This window comes from Sparus aurata, chromosome 6, assembly GCF_900880675.1.
Source record: "Sparus aurata chromosome 6, fSpaAur1.1, whole genome shotgun sequence".
Taxonomy (NCBI): domain Eukaryota; kingdom Metazoa; phylum Chordata; class Actinopteri; order Spariformes; family Sparidae; genus Sparus; species Sparus aurata.
This window is the reverse complement of record NC_044192.1, coordinates 35,077,691-35,099,660: the sequence shown is the minus strand read 5'-3', so window position 1 is coordinate 35,099,660 and position 21,970 is coordinate 35,077,691. Positions and strand designations below refer to the sequence as shown.

At 39.3% G+C, this 21,970-nt stretch overlaps 1 protein-coding gene across 2 annotated transcripts in view; it reads right to left on the bottom strand.

The window, feature by feature from the left end:
• The window catches only part of LOC115583830 (endothelin-3), a 28,895-nt gene extending 7,164 nt beyond the window's left edge, over positions 1–21,731 (bottom strand). The window contains exons 1-2 of one of the 2 annotated variants that reach the window (XM_030421031.1): positions 21,389–21,731; positions 20,087–20,330 (exon numbers count right to left, since the gene is read on the bottom strand). In XM_030421031.1, coding sequence (XP_030276891.1) covers positions 20,087–20,330; positions 21,389–21,458 — 314 coding nt within the window. In that variant the 5' untranslated portion in view covers positions 21,459–21,731. The remainder of the gene's footprint in view (positions 1–20,086; positions 20,331–21,388) is intronic. The other variant, XM_030421030.1, reaches the window with a different exon arrangement.
• Between the last annotated feature and the right edge of the window lie 239 nt (positions 21,732–21,970).

Here is a 21,970-nt window from a genome sequence, read left to right as displayed (position 1 = left end):
TAAAGAATACCTTTCCAGTGGAAACACTTAAAATGACCCTCGACCACACGGTAACAGTGCCTGGTTAACTGGCCGTTTGGCATTTTGCTATCAGTGAACATTAAAAAATGTGGACTGTATAATGCTAACGGCACGAATATTTCACAAACAACGGGTAGCTGGTTCTGCCAATGGGCTGAATGTTTACTTATAGTTAACCCCACTTCAACTGAGCATCTTTATACTGTGTAAGACGCACCTGTTTTATTCCTTGTTCAGAGGCCTGTACTGCGAAGGGGGCTCAACATAGCCAGGCTTTGTGCTCATGATGCAGCTCAACAAAGCCCCAAGTCCCCAAATAGAGTTAAACGGTACTGCGACGGTGGTTATCAACTTAATTTGTTAAGTCCGGTTCTCTGCTTTGTGCTCTGCGCGCGTTCACATAAAAGGGGGCGTTTGACGTCATATTATTCTACTTCCGTGCGAAAATGGATCGATCCCGGGCCACATATTTTACTCAAGATGAGCAGATTCTTATTATGTAAGGCTATGAAGAATTCAAAGAAACCAACGGCAAAAAGTAACACTGTCACTGCCAACAGAGCGAGGGAGGGCTGCTGGCAGAAAACTGCTGACCGTGTAAATGCGTAAGTTAACAATGATAAATATTATGATCAATATTATATTAACCCCTTAGTGTTTTAATTTCTGAAAGCTCAACATTGTGCAAGCAAGCTCAACCCTCATCCATTTAAAAAATAAATACACTGAAGCAACAACTATCTTTTTTCATTTTTGAATGATGTCTATATTGTTTTCACATTTTACTGATCTCAGTTATAGAATGCGCGTGTGTGTTTTATTGAAAGTGAGGCTGAGTGTGCGTAGGCTACAAATGTTCAGTGTTTTTTTTTTTGTATTACTGTGTCGGGATGAACAAGCAAATGTAGCTACTGTCCCTGTACAATGACAATAAAGACCTTTTTGACAGTGAAAATAGCTCAACCTGTAAGATTTGTGTTTGGACGTACACTGCCCTACAACGGGTGAATCATTGATCAGTTCATCAGTTTATTCATGGCCATATCAAAGAAATAAGTAACTTTACTCATTATCTGTGACAAATAAATACAAGGTTGGCCTAATTAATATTTCATATTGCATTTTATTAAGATGTGGAAGCAGCAGTCGGACATGGCAGCAAGTTAGAGCCAGATACAAAAACATCATTCAAAGTGGTATGTAGCCAAGCTGCCCCATCATTTTGTCAGTGTGTGTTCTTGCTCAGATTTTCTGAATTACCAACTGAATGTAAGGAGGTTCCCTTGGCAAAAAAAACTAAGGGCTACACAAACAGTTTGCCCGACACTGAGCGCACAGCTTCTTCGATTGGCATTCCTGACACTCGGCTCAATAAGTGAGCAAATGTACCGTATTCCCTCGGCTGAAAATCTGTATCGCTCATGGAGAATTTCATCAGGAAATGCCAGCAGATCAGCGCAATCTCGAAGAAGCCGCTCACGTCGTAGTGCTGCCCGAATCATTCTTGCTCCCAGGTCCACCGGGTTATGAATGGTGACGCCATCTCCGAATGAGTTACACAGTGAAACAGCCGCGGTTTTATAGCCGATTTTAAGCTGAAACTCTGAACATAACCTGGTCCCGACTAGGTTATGAGCTAAGCATAAGTTACAATGGTGATCTAGCCGGGTTAAAAGACAGCCACCTTTGTAGTACAGGGAAGCCTGGCTTTAGACTCAACATACCTCGCTAACCCACTAAACTGGCTTCGCAGTACACCCCTCAGGTCTGTCCATGTTGTTATTTACATGGAAGCTAATAACAGTAGATATTCATGGAGGCACACATTTCACTCCTTGATCCTAGCTTCTACTGTAAGGTTAATGTTCCTCTTTTAGGGTCTGAGAGGCCTACTTCTCTATCAGCATTACTTACAACACCCGTTTCCTTTATTTGTTTACCTCACATTTTGGGTTAATTTTGGTTTGTACAGCCTCTCCGCTATATACTGTGTGTATGTATAATGTTATCCAGTGGGGCTGTTTTGCAAGAAGGTGTTATAAGTCCTCCTGGTTTATGGTCTAGATAACCAGGCCCAAGTTTGGACAAAATGTTTTATGTTCTGTCTCTGCTGAGGCTTTCTTATTCTCATAGTTTGGAGAGAGGCTGGGCAACGTTTCTTTGCAATGGGAATGGGGTAGTTGGAAGCAATTGTATCTAGGGAGATACTCAGTGTTTGTATTCCTATAAGGATTGGGATTTTTTGTATTTTTGTACGCAGATATGAGTGTATGTGTGTTTGTGTTTCTGTTTTTTTTTTTGTTTTTTTGTTTTTTTTCTCTCTTCCTGTCTGAATTCTCCCGCATTAAGAAACCTTGGATGAGTCACCTTTTTCACTCAAGGTTTTCAGAGAGGGCTAGGGGTGCAGCCATTATCATACACAAAGATGTTGCTTTTGAACCTTCCTCTGTTGTTTCTGACCCAAATGGGCGTTATGTCATGGTACTGGGCAAATTGCAGAATACTCCTGTGGTCCTGGCCTCAATATATGCTCCAACTTGGGACGATGATAAATTTATGTCCAAAATTCTTTCAAGTATCCCGAACGCTGCAGGTCATCACATAATAATTGGAGGTGATTTTAACCAGGTCCAAGACCCTGATCTTGATAGATCATCCACCAAACAATCTAGCCTGTCTAAGGCGGCCAACATGTTAAAGTTTCATGCAGACCAATTAGGCCTATCTGATCCGTGGAGAACTATGCACCCTTACACGAAAGCTTTCTCCTTTTTTTCACATGTCCATAGGTCTTACTCTCGGATCGACTTCTTCCTACTCGATAATAGATTGTTAGACAATATACAGTCATGCGAGTATCACAGCATAGTAATTTCCGATCACTCTCCTGTCTCTTTAAACATTAACCTTTCCCAGGGCAAATTGCCTGCCAAACCCTGGAGATTCAATTCCCACTTATTATCTGAACCAAAATTCAAGGACTTTCTAACCAATCAGATCCAGTTCTTCTTCGACACAAATGACACACCAGATATGGTTAGTGATGTACTTTGAGAGACCCTTAAAGCTCAAATTATTTCTTTCATCTCTAGCTTTAGGAAGTCGGAGCGCTCTAAATTGAAACAAATATCAGATGAAATACAAAGGTTAGACACCCAATACTCTGTCGACCCCTCAGATGCACTGTATAAAAAACGAGTACAGCTCCAATCACAGTATAACTTGTTAACTTCTGGCCAGATTGGGAAACAACTCTTACACACCAAGCAACATTTTTTCGAGCAGGGTGATAAAGCAGGCAAACTCCTAGCATACCAAGCACGAACTGAGGCTGCATCGAGACTTATACCTAGGATTAGGTTAGCTTCTGATGACACCACATCCAATCCTACCGCTATTAACAATGCGTTTGTTGACTATTACTCTAAACTGTATTCCTCCGAAACCTCTCCGTGCGATTTGGAGCGCCCGAACCCCCTTGACTTGCTCACGTACCCTCAAATTGACCCAGCGGTTGCAACTGAGCTAGGTGCACCAATCACGATCTCCGAGGTTAAAGATGCAATAAGTTCTTTACAGAGTAATAAATTGCCAGGACCTGATGGTTTTACCACAGAATTTTACAAGACCTATTCCGCAACTCTTGCCCTGATTCTGGTTAAGGTTTTCAATGAAGCTCGGGTAAAAGGTCTGTTACCACCCACAATGTCAGAGGCTTCAATTTCACTGCTATTAAAAAAGGACAAAGATCCGCTTCTTTGGCCGTCTCCAGAAAGTCATATCGTCCTTGGTCAATCCTGACCAGACTGGCTTCATTTCAGGAAGACATTCATCTTCAAACACACGTAGGTTATTCAATATTCTCTATTCTCCCTCTACTGACTCTCCCGAACTAGTTTTGTCCTTAGACGCTGAAAAAGCGTTCGACCGTGTAGAGTGGCAATACCTTTTTCTTAATAAATTTGGCCTCAGCCCTGACTTTGTGGATTGGATAAAACTTCTCTATGCTTCTCCCTTAGCCTCTGTCAGCACTAATAGTATTAAATCATGCCTATTCTCCCTACACAGAGGCACTCGACAGGGTTGTCCCCTTTCCCCGCTATTGTTTGCCTTGGCAGTTGAGCCCCTGGCCATTTGGTTGCGGAGTGAGAACGGGTTCGAGGGTATCACGCGCCAAGGGCAGCTTCACAAAATTTCTTTTTATGCTGATGATCTTTTACTGTACATGTCCAACCCTGCTTCCAGTCTCCCTGTAATTTTAGATATTTTTGAAAAATTTGAGAAGTACTCCGGTTACAAACTCAATTTGGGAAAAAGTGATTACATACCAATTAATCTTGCCGCTGACCGTCTCCCACATGGTCTCCCTCCCTTTAGGAATGCCACAGACGGTCTTAAGTACCTTGGAATCCTTGTGACAAGATCTTTTTCTGAACTATTTGCCAAAAATTATAACCCATTACTCGAACTTTGTAAATTAGATCTTGCCAGATGTTCCTCTCTCCCCCTCTCTTTGATTGGGCGGGTCAACTTGATAAAAATGTCACTACTTCCACAGTTTCTTTACCTTTTCCAACATATACCTGTCTCCATAAGGAAATCTTTCTTTTCCAGTCTTGATCAGCTGATTGGTTCATTTCTATGGAGCAATAAACGGGCACGATTTGGTCAAACAGCTCAAACTTCTCTTCTGGAACACTGGTAAAGCAGTATCCGAATGTCCGCAGTGGGCTCTACTTGAAATTTCTTCCTCGCGTTCTTGCCTTTGGTCTGTGGTGTGCTCCCAACTACCATTGTTAGTTAAACAGGTTAGTCCTAATCCAATTGTAACGAACACACTGATGATTTGGAATCAGTTCAGAAAAACTTTTGGCCTCCACATTCAGTCAGGTCAATCTCCAATTTTTCGTAATCACCTTTTTGCTCCTTCATGCTTTGATCCAGCCTTTCGCACCTGGTCTGAGAAGGGCCTTGCGATGCTTAATGACCTTTTCTTTAATGGTGTTTTCGCCTCATTCACTGACTTGGCAGCAAAGTTTAATCTACCAAACACTCACCTTTTTCGGTTCTTTCAAATAAGACATTTTGTGAAATCTTGCTTCCCCCAGTTTCCTAGCAGTCCCCCAAACTCTCTTATTGATCAATTTTTAACCCTCAATCCCAGGAAGAAAGGACTCATAGGGATCATATACAAACAAATTTACACATTGTCCCCAAATCAACTAACCTCTCTAAGAGCTGTTTGGGGTCAGGACCTTGGAGCTCCCTTATCCGATGTGCAATGGGAGGGGTTATTAAATAATGTCCACTCGCCCTCTATTTGTGCGAGGCATAGCCTTCTTCAATGTAAAATTCTGCATAGAGCCTATCTTACTAATGCCAAACTGGCCAAAATCTATCCTGACAGAACAGACTCATGCAACAGATGTGGGCAGGCTCCTGCCGATCTTGTTCACATGTTTTTGTCTTGCCCTAAATTATCTGAATTTTGGGCAGCAATATTTGAAACGCTTAGTAAAACAACGGGTCAAATCATACTGTTTGAACCCCTCACGGCCCTCTTTGGATTGTACTCTCCACGCAATGTGCCTAAGTCCACAGGAAAAATCATTGCATTCACCACATTACTTGCTCGAAGACTTATTCTTTTAAAATGGTCTCACTCTTCCCCCCCAACTCATAATAAATGGATTCAGGACATACTGCAGTGTATTACGCTAGAGAAAATTAGGCTTTCCTTCAAAGGGTCCTCAAGCAGCTTCTATAAGATGTGGCAGCCCTTCATCACATACATTGACTCTCTGACTATTGTAACAGAAACCAACTGAGCCCCCCCCCCCTTATTTATTTATTTATTTATTTATTTATGTATTTATTCATTTATTTATTTATTTATTTTTAATTACTATTGCCTATTATCTTTTCTTGTTTGTAACCATGTACCATTACGTAATTACTATGTATCCATATATCATGTCCTTTTACTTTCTGTTTCCTTGTTTATAACCTGTGCCCTGCACTTGTATGTTGTGAGAGTGATTGGATTGAATGTGTGTAGTTCAGGGTAGGTGGGTGGGTGGGTGGCTGGGTGCCACTCCTGGGCTGATATGGATAAATAAGAACTGGATCTTTTAACCTGTTCTGGAATCATTGCCTTTGTAAGAACTGAGATCCTGTCTGCTTTGTGAAAAAAACAATAAAGAAAGTTTGGATTAAGACAGCTTAAACATAAACTTGTATCAAGAAAAAGTGTGGTTTTACTTCCACTGTTAACACATTGAGAAATTCACTAGATGTTCAGTCATGTGCAGCATTTTCTTTCCCCACGCATAAGCGCTTCATCCCAGCCAGTGCGCTGCCAGTTATATCTGTCCAAAAAAGCAGCCTCTATATGTGAATGTATCCAACTGCCATCAGACATTTAAACAACAGATGAATGAACAAAATGTTGTAGTTATATTGTCGTTCGGAATTTCCACCACTAGGTGTTGCTGTAATTAAGGAAAGTGCGTTTTGGCTCATAACCAGTGTTGGGCACGTTACTTTTAAAATTGAGTTAGTAACGGAATTACTCCACTATAAAAGTAATTAGTTACCAGGAAAAGTAACTATTGCGTTACTTTAATTTCTTCCCCCTTTTGAGCTCGGCAGTCATTTTAGCGCACTCGGCATCTACATATGTATTTAGAAAATGTATTTCTGCATGGCGGACCGGCACCTGCTCTCCCCGATATTTTGCCAATGAGTGCTCTGAAGGAGTCTGAGTCAACTCTTGATAACGGGAGCAAGTTCTCAACAACATACCTGTCTATCATTGCATTCAGTTCAGTCTGTGTCACAAGCTTTTGTGAAGCTGTTAGCGGAGCTCACGTTAGCCACACCTGGCCTGCTATCATCATCAACGGTGTCAGCAATGGAGTTTTTGGCCGGTGTTAGTTTTGTAGAAGCGTGTGCCACTGAGAGATGCTTCATTAGATCCGAGTTGCTTACAATGGACGTGGACAAAGAAGATTAAAGTAGTGTCTCTACTTCCATTTTGAAAATGTTAACCTTCCCCCCGGACTCGCCATTGCTGCAGTTCACCTCTGCTAGTTTGTGTGTGTGAGGCTCTCACTTAACGTTAGACAGCCAATCATCATCACTTATGCGGTTGCATAAGTGATGATGATTGACTGTCTACCCCTCCCTCCTCCTAACTGGAGGAAAAAAAACAGCTCTGCAGCTCCGGTGGCTGAGAGCCGAGTTGGATGACAACAGCTTCAATGATCAGCTTCAGTTTGTAACTTGCCACATTTAATAGTTGGTAGGGCTGGGACAACGCGTCGACGTAGTCGGCGTAATCGACAACATAAATTTGTCGACATGAATAATTTGCGTCGGCGCGTCGTCCCAAACAGGAAGTGGTAGTACCTGCGGAGGCTGAGAATAGCCCCTCTCACACAGAGACGCTCCATTAACGCCGCAGCGGCAGTTCGTCAATTCTCCGCCGTTGGTCATTCACACAGAGCGAAGCACTGCTGGAATAAAGACGAAGCACCATGTAATTCACACAGAAAGCTGCGCTGCCGCTCCTAAAGAGACGTGACGGTACACGTCGTGATGATGACGTCGGGGTGTTTCCCAGGTGTCCCTCCTGTCACTCTAAACCCGTGGACCGTTTATAATGTGTAGTGATTGAGAACCTGGCCCTCTAAACATCCTGGAAGGTGAAAGAGTTACGTTGTTCGCACTAAATTAAAATATTACATAATCGCCATCAGTAAACAGGTCGCTGCGTGACTCTGTCACTTGCGGGGATGGAGGCTGTTTTCTGGGGGAAAGTTCACTGAAGTCTTGGTCGGGAGGGCTGACCCATCGCGGTGATTTCTGTCAACACAACCACTTGAGTGTGTTAAGGGTTTTTGCTGGTGACAGCCTACAACTGTGGTATTTTTTCCTCATATAAGTTACCAACGACAGTTACAGTTACTACGTAACTTTTGTTTGGTCATGTAACGTTAAATTAATCGTTAGATTAGTCTACTAATCAAAAAAATAATCGCTAGATTAATCGTTTGAAAAATAATCGTTTGGGACAGCTCTAATAGTCGATAATGGTAATAGCATTGTAACGATGGAAATAGTAATTAGTTAGATTACCCGTTACTTAGGAATGCCGTTTATTCTAACGCCGTTATTCCCAACACTGCTCATAATGCCCATATACTTTGTCGAACATTCAAAAACCTTATATCGATGCGTTCAGTGAATTGTGACGAATCTCGTGGTATAGGCCACGCCCATTTCCGCCATTTTTTGGGGCAAATTTGTGAAATGTCGAAAACTTACTTTTTCGAACACCTCCCAGGCAATTTCACCGATTTGCACGAAACTTGGCACACAGCATCTGTGGACCCTCCTGACAAAAAGCTATCAAAAGACTTTTAATAGGACAATTGATTTTAAAGTTATTAAATAATGATTTCCTGCAGATTTGGTTCAATACAGAAAGTTTTGCATATATCCACACTGGTGTGGTCTACTTACATAAAAACTCAGGTTACTACTTCCCAATGAGCCCCAGAGGCTCTGTGTAAAGTTTTAGGCGATGAATACAAAGTGGTGCTCTTTAAAATAAATATCTTATATCTCCACAACGGTTCATCGGAATAACACGAAACTTGGAACAATCATTGTCAGTGCCCTCCTGAGGAGAGCTGATGAAGGGTTTACCAATCCAACACTAGATGGCACTGTGGTGCCAGTTTAATTTTACATTTGGCAATGTGCCCACACCACAACACTTATGGAAATGAAATTCATAGGGGTGGTCTAGAATGGCACCTGTAACTCAACACCCAAAAATGACCAGCGGGTGGCGCTATTTTCCATGTGAAACTCCCACATAATGTGTTGCACATTGTTTAACCTTATATCTACATGTTCCCTCACTTCAGCTGAATTGTGTGGTCTAGGCCACGCCCACTTTCGCGTAACTTTCCTTTCACAAAATCATGACAAATGAAAAACCTACTTTTTTTCGAACTCCTAGACAGTTAGACCAATTTGCACCAAACTTTGCATGTAGCACCTGTGGACCATCCTGACAAAGAGTTATCAAAAGAATTTTGATAGTCCATAAAACGCCCGAAATATAAAACAACAAATTCCTGCATATTGTGTTGAAAACAGACAATCTTGCACATCTTTACAAAACACTGTCTGATTATCACATAAGTGTTAATAACTGTGTTCCATGGACTGATGAGGCTTTGTGTAAAATTTGGTGCAATAGGCGGCACTCTGGTCGCAGTCTAATTAGTGTGAATGGAAAGTAAATGGGAAAATGTTCAAATCCTCTTCAAAGCTCATTGACTTTCAACCTCTTCTTGTGCTTCATTCGTTGAGCTACAGACACCATTCCTTCTTTTAAAGAGTCAGAAGACCTTGATCTATTGTGCATGTATTCAGCTTTTTAAGATCATTTACAGTTTTGAAATCATCACAGTTTTAGTTTTAAGGGTTTTTAGGCCATCTTCTGATTTTATAATGGGTGTGTATTGTGTGAGCTAGAGTGCGTGACATCATCGCTAGAGTGGAGAGCAGCTAGAAAAACTGGAGAAATAATTCTCTTCTTCTAGATTTGGATCCCACATCTTTTACTTCACATAGACAATATATACATAGAAGTGTAGGAAATCTTGTTGGCTTTCAGGTGATGGTCTTATTTCAGATGTAATACTTTCCGTTTTGGCTGTGGGAGCCCCGGAGTGACAAGCACTCCATCAACTCCCCCATAAGCCTTTTCACTCTGCAGAAATAAAAAAAGACATCACAGAGTTCAGCAATGTCTCCTGTTAAACAATATATAAATATGTTGGCGATAACCATTACATTTCTTTTAAAAATCACAGGAGTTTGGGAGGCATTTTCCCATTCATTCTTATGGGGACATTTTCAACTTTGTCTATGCGACTGCTCCAGCACATGTGCAGCCACAGAACCTTCAGATTTCAGTATACATTGTTTAATACCAGCAGGAGGAGCAGCCCACCAAATCATAGGAAATACGTCCTAAACGGAAGGTGTTGCGTTGACAAGCCTGGCGGAAGCATGCCGAAGGCGTTGACTGCGAGGGCCCGTTCATCGCTGCTTACAGCTCTGATTAGTGTGAATGCTAAAGGCACTCAAACTATTGTTCTTCTGGAATTTGTTAGTGCTGAAGGCATTCTAAAAAGAAAGTGTTTAGCTATAGAAACCATTCAACTATCGAAATGTACAGCATTTTAAGCTCTTTCAGCCTTGTTCAGCTTTTTAACCTTTCAACTTTTTCAGAAATGTAGCCTTTTCCCAAATTTTTTTTAACATTGAATCAAATGGGAAAATCTTCATATCCTCTGCAAAACTCGTTGCCTTTCAACCTCTTCTTGTCCCTCGTGCTTTGAGCTAGAGACACCATTCCAACTTTAAACGAGTCAGCCAACCTTAAACTATTGTAGTGGGGCGGCTTAGCTGAAAAATTGTGCACTTTGTGGTAAAAGCATGAAATTTGGTACACTTAAGGCCAAAGGCAGTCTGAAAAAAATTGGATATTGGGCCATCGTGAATATTCAACATGGCGGCCGTGGTGGCCATTTGACAACAGTATTTAGATAAATTTTCTTACTTGCATGGTATAAAATATGATGATCTTGTTAGTTAAATTTAAAGTTTAAATTAAAGTTTATACATGAAGAATACATATAAATCAATACAAATTCAAGATGATTGCCACAATCAGCATGAACATTGTAATTGTAATAAAGTTTCATATTTTGCATATCATATGGTCGTTCTCCATAAATAATTATACATTTTATCATGCAGAAATAACATTTGCAATGTATAATAAGCCAAGAATCTTCCTTTGTTCTTACAAAGATGGACACCATTTACTTGCAGATATCACATGCCAATGTAAGCGGTGCTAATTAAGATTAGCTGAAGTAAAATTTAGTTTAAATTAAATCTTTTAAACTTCCTTAAACTTCACACATACCTAAGTCTCATAAATAGTGACATATTAATGTCACCTTCAAGTCCTTCAATTCATTGGAAAGATCAGATGTGACTTGACAATTGCAACATGCCTCAAGTTCATCTCTGTCATATGCTCGACTCTATGTAGGCTTACAACTAGATAAATAAAACTTATGTTAAAACTTATTTTGTTATTACAATTAGCTCACAACTAGATAAATAAAACTTATTTAAGAAAAACCCTTATTTTTCCCCCACTGACACCCTGTTCCACATAAATGGTGCTAATATGCTAATACCATGTTTCAAATGGTGGATTGCTGTTAATATAAGACTACTTGGTAGGAAGATATCACAGAACCATGACTGCTTTATTTAGGTATGATAGATGAATTAAACTTATTTTAGAAAAACCCTCGTTATTACTTTCCCATTAACACAATGTTGTGGTTCTAGCAATGGCATCAGCTCAAGGTCTAAAGGCAAGAACACACCGTTGGACGTCTGAAGCGCTTGGGGAGACTCGGACGAGTTCAAGAACAAATCTGTTCAGTGTGTTCAGCTGCGTTGGAAGCTTTCGGAGCCGCGCGGACGTTGTCTGCTCCGATTCAACTTGCGAAGTCTGATGAGGTTGGCTGTTGGTCGTCTGAGCCATTTGATTCTCTGATTGTTGTGTGCTAGCTGTATGACCATTCTGATTGGCGGTGTGCTAGCGAATCAGCACAGTGTGTGGGAGGGGTGGAATACTGTATGCGCTTTGTTTGTCTATGCACTCCATTCTGTCATTTCCTGTTTTCATGTAGTGCCACCCGCTTACTGCATCTCGCGCAAGCGTGGAACGTACACGCTACTATGGAGCTGGCAGCACGTCGAAGTGCTGTGTTCAATATAACTTTTCTGCAAAATGGGTCAGACAAGAGGCAACAGAGTGGTCGGATAAAGGCAGTTGGCAGTTGGTTTGAGTCTGGGCGGTGTGTGGGGGCCTTAAAGGCAGAGGATGAGCTTTGGTTGGCATTTGGTACCGGAAAGAGTTTACGATACCTAGCAGCCCATGAAATCTCAGCTGCACTTCGGCCTGAGAAGGCACGGGCTCTTCCAGTGTTTTAATGCTTTGACTGGCTGTGACACACTATCAAGTTTTGCTGGGCATGGGAAAAGACTGTATGGGCTGTGTGGGCTGTCTTTCAAAGCCCTATTAGGGCTTACAAATGCCCTATTAGAATTGTCCCCTGCCCTACATGACATTCTACAGGAGGTAATGGCAGCTATTAAAAGGTTTATAATCCTGTTCTATGATCGAACCAGCACATCCGCAGACATAGACCAAGCTAGGAGGAAGTGCTTTGCGAAGAGGCACAATGTGCAGTCAATCGCTCCAACAAAGGCTGCCCTAAAGGAGCATGTTGAGAGGGCAGTCTATCAAGGAGGCCATGTATGGGGTCAGATGCTGGTGTCAACACCAGAGCTTCCTTCTCCTTGTAGATGGGGCTGGTCAAAGGCATCTGCGGGTCATTATTTTGGACATGCCTGCCTGATGCAGGCCAGTCCAGCTATGAACTTATCTCCTGCAAATGTAAGAAGGGTTGTGTTTAGCAGTGTTAATTCAAAAAAGCTGCCTTAGACTGCACCGCTCTCTGTTACTGTGAAGGGGATTGCTGAGAGACTTCCATGATTGACCACATGTGTGGACAGTTACTTTTGTCAGTTAGGCCTACCTTTCACTGTGAGCTTCCAAATAGGCTAAATACTAAAGTTGCCACCTGAATTCCAAATCACGAGTAACAATTTTCAAACCATCTTTATTTGTATCATTCATGTACAAATTTAAAAGAGGTAAATAAATGTAGCTAATATGATATATGATCAATATGATATTATGATCAACCCACAAAAGAAAATTCACATGGAAAAGTTGGTCAATGGCGGCCATTTTGAGAAATGGCTGAATTTGCTAAGGCCCGATATCTAATTTTTTTTGGGCTGTCTTTGACTATAAGTGTACCACATTTCATGCTTTTATCACAAAGTGCACGATTCTTTGGAATTATGCGGTAAAGCCGCTCCACTATTAGCGATGTATTCAGTTTTTAAAAATCTTGTACGGTTTTGAAAATGTCGCAGTTTTTGTTTTAAGGATTTTTAGCTCCTCTTCTGATTTTATAATGGGTGTGTATTGCGTCTGCCAGAGTGCGTGACATCATCAACCGGATGCACCCTAGAGTGGGGAGCAGCTTCAAAAACTGGAGAAAAAATTCTCTACAGCTTGACTTTGATCCCACATCTTTTACTTGACATAGACAAAATATGCACAGAAATGTAGGAAATCTTGTTGGGTGTCAGCTGATTGCCTTATTTCAGATGTAGGAGTTACAGTTTTGGATTTAGAAGCCCGAGAGCGACAAGCACTCCAGCAGCTCCCCCATAAGCCGCAATGTTAATTTTGAGGCTAAATTTCTGGAGGAGAGCAGACGGTACCTGATTTGTCTCTCGCTTTTCTGCCCTCATTTCTCACTCTGGAAGCTGGAAAATCTGGAGAAAGAATTCTCTTCAACTGGATTTGGATCCCACATCTTTTACTTTACATAGACAATATATACATAGAAATGTAGGAAATCTTGTTGGCTTGCTCCATGGTTGCTCCTGCTCCAGCGTATGTGCAGCCATTTTACGCACTTTCACCCTTTAACTTTTTTACATTTTCATCCTTTTTTCACCTTTTTAAGCTTTTTCGGCCCTCTTACTCTAACTGTACAGCTTTTCATCTTTGTCATCCTTTTTCCCCCCGTCTAAGCTCTTAAAGCCTTTAACTTTTCAACTTTTTAGCCGTTTTTCACCAATTAACCCCTTCCAACCCTCTTACTCTACAGCTTTTCATACTTTTTCACCTTTTTGAGCTTTTTCTGCCCTCTTACTTCATCCTTTTTAACCCTTTTAAACTTGTTTGGCCCTCTTACTCTACAGCTTTTCACCGTTTCATCCTTTTTTCACCTTTTTAACCTCTTTCACCCTTTAACTTTTTTACATTTTCATCCTTTTTTCACCTGTTTTAGCTTTTTCGGCCCTCTCACTCTGCAGCTTTTCATCCTTTTCCATCCTTTTCATCCTTTTTCACCCTTTTAAGGTCTTTCAGCCTTAAAATGTTTAACTTTTTAGCCCTTTTTCACCATTTTAACCCCTTCCAGCCCTCTTACTCTACAGCTTTTCACCCTTTTTTTTACCTTTTTAAGCTTTTTCGGCCCTCTTACTTAATCCTTTTTCATCTTTTTAAGCTTTTTCAGCCCTCTTACTCTACAGCTTTTCATCCTTTTCTAAACTTTTTAAGCTCTTTCAGCCTTCTTACTATACAGCTTTTCACCTTTTCAGCTTTTTTTCACCTTTTTAACCTCTTTCAGCCTAAAACCTTTCAGCTTTTCTGCCTTTTCAGCTTTTGAAAAATTCAGCTTTTGCTTTTTCTTCAAATTCTTGACCATTCTTTTAGTTGTATGCATTTTCCAGTACATTTAGCAGATTTCCGAAATGACTTCAGCCTATAGCATTCACACTGTATTTTCGCAGGAAATCCAATTTTTCTAGTTATTATTATTATCATTATTATTAGTAGTAGTAGTAGTATTGTTGTTGTTGTTGATGTTGCTTTCACTTATTTATAACATGTGCCTTGCAAAAGTGCTTTACTTTGTGTATTTCAGTTGTGTATATTTCTTTTTATATTGTTGGCATTCTGCAAACAGCAAAGGGAGAATTTCATGTACAGAGAAACATGTTTCCATTGCGCATATGACAATAAACACTTTGAATGTTAAATCTTGAATCTGTGTACTCAGTTCTGAGGAATACTTATGTAAAAACACAATCACAGACAGAAAGTATTTCTCAAAGATCATCAGTGCATTTTCTTACCAAATTTTCTTATTACATATTATACATATAATACATAAATATTAGATAATTATATCATTTTATATTATATTATATTATATAATATTATATTACATTATATTATATTATATACATATATTTTACGTATATATATTATTTAGCTTTTCATTTAAAGCTCACTTTTGTTTCTCAAACCTTCCTGCCTCACGTGTGTTTCTCCATTTGGGTCTTAACCTTTTATAAAATATGTGCGTCAAGGCCAGGCTGTTGTGAGCAAACAGGAGGGTTTCCACAAACTGAAAATCCTGACCAAACGAGGTAGGTGTGAAAGCACCCTGAGTATAGAAGGATTTGTTTGTTTGTATTGCACATGAGCATTCCTTTGGTATGTTATATTTTGGTACTGGTGTTAAAAAAAAACAACAATGTGAAAGCTTTGTAATAAACACAGCTCTACTAAGGATCTCTGAAAATACTCTGAAATACATCCCAACTAGAGTAGTAGTCTGATGACACAACAAGTGGCATAAACTACCATATCCAGGGAGAAAACGGGTTCCTCAATTGTAACTAAAGCCCTGTGATAAAATACTACTTATTTCACAGAACAGGACAAAGGATAGTTCAAATTTCTTACAACTACATCACACAACAAGTACTTGAGAGTTCATGAGAGTGTCCTTGATGTGCTCCCGATTGAGAATTTGTCCCATTGAACTTCCAATTGCATAGTGATCCAAATAATATGGGAGTGTCTCAGTTTTTTCTGAGATATGTGTCTTGTTGTACCTGGCAACCTGCCCTAGCCTCCTGAGACCCAGGAAAAAAAAAGTTTTTTAATTACTATTTTTTTACATAAATGTAGTGTTGCGGTGGTCAAAAAAATATTGCAAAGAAAAAAAATGTTTAAACTTAATTTATTCAAATTTTACAGCACGTCCTCTGTAGTGGACAACGGGACTTACTTGGTCTCAAATGTGAAACATTTAAAGGCTGAGTATGTACATGGAAAGTTCCACTGGAATCATCCAGTACACCAAATACAAAGCAAATAGCAAAGGTAGATTTATCTTTTTGTGACCATTACACCTGAACCTTTTGTCATTTCTTTATTAGATGTTTGACACTTGATGGTATCATCCTCTGATAGATCTACACCGATCAGGCATAACATTATGACCACTGACAGGTGAAGTAAATAACACTGATTATCTCTTCATCATGGCACCTGTTAGTGGGTAGGATATATTAGGCAGCAAGTGAACATGTTGCTGTCAAAGTTGAGGTATTAGAAGCAGGAAAAATGGGCAAGCATAAGGATTTGAGTGAGTTTGATACAGGCCAAATTGTGATGGCTAGACGACTCATCATACCACAGCGCACCTGCAGGAGTCTCGTGGAGTCCATGCCTCGATGGGTCAGAGCTGTTTTGGCAGCAAAAGGGGGCCAACACAATATTAGGCAGGTGGACATAATGTTATGCCTGATCGGTGTATGTCTGAATCTCACTGAATGATTCTATTAAGAATCCTCTCTGCTTCCGTCATAGAGCTGTCTACTGAACAAATATGAAGAACAAAGTCCTGACGTCCAGTACAGAGGACATTTATAAATTAGCTTTTTTTCAAATGAAAATAAATAAGCTCAGCTCTGAAAACTCACTCAAATATTTCTGAGATATCTACTTACTTAAAACAATTGAAAAATAACATTATTTTTTTTTTCCAATTATGAATATCATGCATACCTTTCTTTTTTCCATAAAATGTGCTTTTTGGGACGGCAGCCATTATGAAAAGACATGTACAGGCAACTTAGCAAGGCCAAACCCCCCAAATGTGGTGTCATTTTAAAGCTCCAGTTGTCCTCTTTAAGGACAGGACTTAATAGAGTGACATGTATAGTATGAGAGATGTCAGCAAAAACGTAATGTCCCCTACAGAGGACAAAAATGAATTGCTGGGTCTCAGGAGGCTAGAGGCAAAGGTAAGAGTGTGTAAACAATATCGTTGTACCTTACGCCAAATAGTTATCTTTTTTAAAGTCAAGTTCTAAATAAAAAATAGGTGGTCTACACACTGATGGCAATAAAAACACCCATCATTATGGCAGGATAGCAACATGACAAAATGCAACAGAAATTCAATGAACTTCGAAACCAATAAAAGAGCTCTTAGCAACTGTATCAGTATATTGAGTCTCTGCATACTTGGTTATAATTACTGTATATAATGAATGCTTCCTTTGAACAATGGGTGTGGATACATGAAAAGTGTCATGTTATTCTTACTATTCCTGTCATTTCTGTTTCTTTCCCAGTGTATGATTGGATTTCCTCCTTTAACTCACTTAACTTAAACAGGACCAAGCAGATATTCTGTATGGAATGGATGCATAGATCCTATTATTTTTCAATGTCTTCCACTGACCAAACTTTTCAGCAAATCAGTGAAGGAATGGAATGTGCTCTTCTTACAGTTTGCACTCTGCTTGAACAGACTTAATAAAGTGCTCTTCTTTGGGAGGATGAAAGGATTTTGAAGCAGATTCTTTCTTTAGTCATTATCTGTTTATCCTGATGATCTCCCAGTCCACCCCTGATGCACTGATGCAGATATTTCTGAGCTTGTACTTGACTTGCATGCATTAAAGATATAATTTCCAATCAAAATTGTTTTAATTCTTATGGCTACAATCATGAACACCATGAACATGAACATGATGGATGACTGACTGATAGAGATTTCAAAGGAAAGATGTTAATGTGTAACTTTATTTGCTGTTTTGACGACACTTATTTATAATTTCTTTCTCGATGAGATGCAGTAATGCCAGTGTTTACACCCATGACAAAAATGTAATTTGGCTAAAGAAGTAAAAAATCTGTAGAACAACAAGGGTGTAAATAAGTTTTAATGTGTGAGCCATATTTTGTACAGAAACCATTTCTTACTCATTAAACATTTGAAATGTAGAATATTTTACATTGCACATTGTTCATATCAATATTAGGTTACTAGGAGGCTTCTTTCTTGTTGGTGCATTGCTACATTTGATGGTACATTACAGCTGCCAACTGTCAATCACTAGAATAATTTCAAATGCTAGAGTTTCTAGAGAGCTAACGCATTTGCTTCCTCATGTGGTTGCACAATACAGACAATACATGGACTGACTTTATAAAAACATTGAGCACTGAGCACAGCACTGAGATACCTACTGGTCAAAAAATCTACAGGGAACCTATAAGAAGAATAAAACGCTCAGAATCTGATCCAAGACGGTTTTCTTTCGGATTAATATGCCAGCCACTGTGCAGTTTTACCACTAGCAGTAGTGAAAAGTTACAACAGTAGTAACACAATCTAAATCATTTTTTTGTAGTATACCCTGCACGGTTAACCTGGTTCAAAAGATCTGCCTCTGGAAACTGAGAGGAACATGCTGTTCTTATATCAAGCATGACAAATCACAACATATAAAACAAACTTCAATAGTCAGGGGAGTAAAGTAAAAAAGGTCAACTTAATGTAACAGCTGCAGGTGCTTATGTCCCCTAAGCAGCATAAAACCTCAGGTTGTTAATTTTCATTGTACAATCCAAATATTTTTACCTTTTGACACACAGGCTCCCACATGAACCATCATATAGCTGCAGCTTTATGTTAAAGTATTGCTTCTTGACAAATACTAAATCATTTATTTCCCTCCTAAATCTTATCATCCAGGGATGACTATAGACCAGATGGTAAAATATACTGTTAAATTCAAGAACATAAAATATGAAGCTATGGAATTATAGTTGAAAACAACTGCACAGGTGCAGATCATGTGTGGGCTGCTCTATTCTACTGACAAGTAGATTTTCAACTTTCCAAACAGTAAAGTGAAAAAATAAACTTTACTTTTGTTTCATGCTCAGTCTCAATAGAGTAAGCATCAGCCTTCTGTGACTCATCATAGCCATCGATTGTTTTAATGAGTGCAAAATTTCACCTGACATTCCCTTGCAATGGGGCTGAGTAGATAATGTCTGAGTTTTTATTTTTTGGTTGAACTTTTAAATATCTTCATTGATTGAGTCTGTGTTGCATTTTGGGTCCTTTTATTAAAAAAACATACAATGCTGTAAGATGTATTGTTTTTTGGAATCAGCACTAAATCATGCTTCCTGCACAATAAACACATTCAAACAGCTTCAAATAGTAAGTAGTTTTAACCCTGCACTTAATGCAAGCTCTTTTCTGTTCCTACAAGCACATGCCTGCAAGACTAGACAACACTTGAAAAGGACACCGCTCTCTGCAGTGAAAACTTGAACTTTGTAGTACTGGTGACCACCCTGCAGTCAAAAGCGTTGTGATCAAAGAACTGATAGGACATACATTACATATATTGGTGTCCTTTTCAACTTTTTTCAAGCCAGAGATAAAATAGAGTTTAAAGGGACTGAAGTTTCCTACCTATGGCAAGTCCCATGAAATAGTTTGAGGTTTCATGTTTGCAGATTGGTAAGCTGATTTGAAATAATAACAACACAAACAAGAAAGCAGCATCTCTGAATAACATACACAGACAAATAGTGGTCTTGGCTACTCAAAACCACAGAGTAGCTCAGTAGTTGGTTGCTACACTTTTTTCTTGAAGTTTTTTTTTCTGGCAGCAGAATAAAAAGAATTATACAAATTTGCAACGGGTTTGTTCAATCTAAATTTCTAAGGTCACCACTGAAGACATCTTGTGGACCCTCCTGCCGCCCTCTGGCAGAAATCAGAAATCCTCAGTAGAATTAAAATACCTGAGAGCTCAGGGTCTAGACCACTTCCTATTACAACAAATCTTTTCAGTTTACAAGTCACAGGAAAATACTGTCATATGGGGAAAAAGCTTAGTTTGCTTTTCAGCTAAGTTTCCCCCAAATCCTTTCATGGCATACAAAATGATGAATACTTCTTTAACAAAAAACGTAGGGCTTACTTTTCTCCATAACTTAGATTTTTGTGCCTCATACAGCATACCTCGTGAATGCTTTCCAAGACTGAAGCTGAAAATCAAAAGGTCTGTGATTCAAGACCACAGGATGATTTTGACCCAGTGAACAATCATCATAACAAGACACTATATAAGCTACAGTAACCTTTAAAATGATAATAATGCAGACTGTGGATGTTTGGAGAATGACACTTACTCTGGTGTGTTGATCCAGATGATGTCCAGATGGCAGTAATACACACACTCCTTGTCTTTGTAAGTGTAGCACGTACATCTCTTTGCACGCCTTCTGGCCCCTGGTGGGTCACAAGCAAAGCATGGCTTCTCTTCCACTTTAGAGGCATCACCACTGAGGTTGTCTCCACGGCTGGGACGAAGTGTGTTCTGCTTGAAGGCTTCCACCTCGCTCCTCTGGTCTACATATTTATTCGATGAGGAACCTACAGGAACAAAGAAATTTAAGAACTGCCAAGAACTCCCTCTCATATCTGCGCTATGAGATTGAATAACTGAGTTCCAGTTCTACCCCACTGCGCAGACATATGGTGCGTCTGTGAAGTCACTGGCTTCAGATGACCAGACCACGTGTAAGGATATCTAATACTTCTCGAAATGTAGTTAGTATAGAGGAATAGGATGTCTAAAAGTTGACCTGTGCTATCTTTTGTAGCTATAACCTAATCTTTATTTTTATAACAATAAGAGTATTATTTTTTATTTTTGTAAAAATTGAGATAATTGTCGTTAATCCACCCTCAGAGACTGTAATACTGGCTGCAAATTGTGTGGCAAGCGACTAGTCAACTATTAATTAATTGGTGAGGTAATTTAAACAGTAAAGATTCTGATGATGCTGTTCAGCTGCTAAGAGCAGGCTTGCTCTGGACAAAAGAGTCTGATGCAGATAGCGGTTATGGTCTTTGTTAAGATAAGATTATTATTATTATTATTATTATTATTAATAATAATAATAATAATAATAATAATAATAATAATAATAATAATAATATCAATATAACAAATAATAATAATAATGACAACAATAATAATAATAATAATAATAATAATAATAATAATGTTAATAATAATAATAATAATATCATTATTATTATAGCTGGACAGTCAGTTGGGTTTTGATGAAACCTATGTGATTGTAATTGCAAATGTAAATGTAAGTACTTTAAACAGTAAGGATTCCAAACATTTGCAGGTCACAACCCAAATGTGGTGATTATCTCTTCTAAGACATCACTTTGGGCTCTGGTTACCTGAGTTGAGCAATTGTCATTTCCATCGCTAGACTTAACAAGTAATCAGTTAATTGAAGAAAAAATGATAAAATAACTGTATGATAAAGATAATAGTCAATTGCAGCAGTAATCTTATGAGACTTTGCAGTTTTACGCTGATGCAAATTGTATATGTTGGATATATGCAAATGCGTATTAACGCTCCACAAAAAGAGACCACCCACTAGTCTAACATTGTCTCTACTCACTGTTTGCCAAAGATGCTGTGATTACGATGAGAAACAGAACTCCCACATCAGCCGACGACACATTAGCCATGATACATGAAACATCAAAAAAAAATCTATTAAAAATGCAAAAAGAAAAGAAAAAGAAGAAGAAGCAAGCAATTCCAAAGTCCGAAACTTGTGCGATTCTCTCTGAGGTTAGAGCTCCTGATGACACTTAATAGATCTGATTGTACAAATAGCTGCTGAGATTTGTGGAGCGTCGCTGCTGAGCCTTTGCGTTTGTATACCTCCGACGGTCTAACTCAGCTTTATTATGGACTGACAGCCAGCGACAAGTCAGCTGCAAAATCCCACATACTTCCGGTCGCCGGTTTCAAAATAAAAGCTTTCTGTTTAAAAGCCAATGAGACGATTGGGACGTTTGGGGGGGAGTTGTTCCGCTTTGCTACTATTGTCAGCTGACTGCGGTTGAGCAGAGAATCAATGCAGTTTGTGGAGGACAAGTTGTCCACTCGACAGATAGGCTGTTTGTGCCTGACTGCTGAATTCTATGACAATTAAATAAATTAAATAAGCCTACAAATTCACTAATATTTAAAT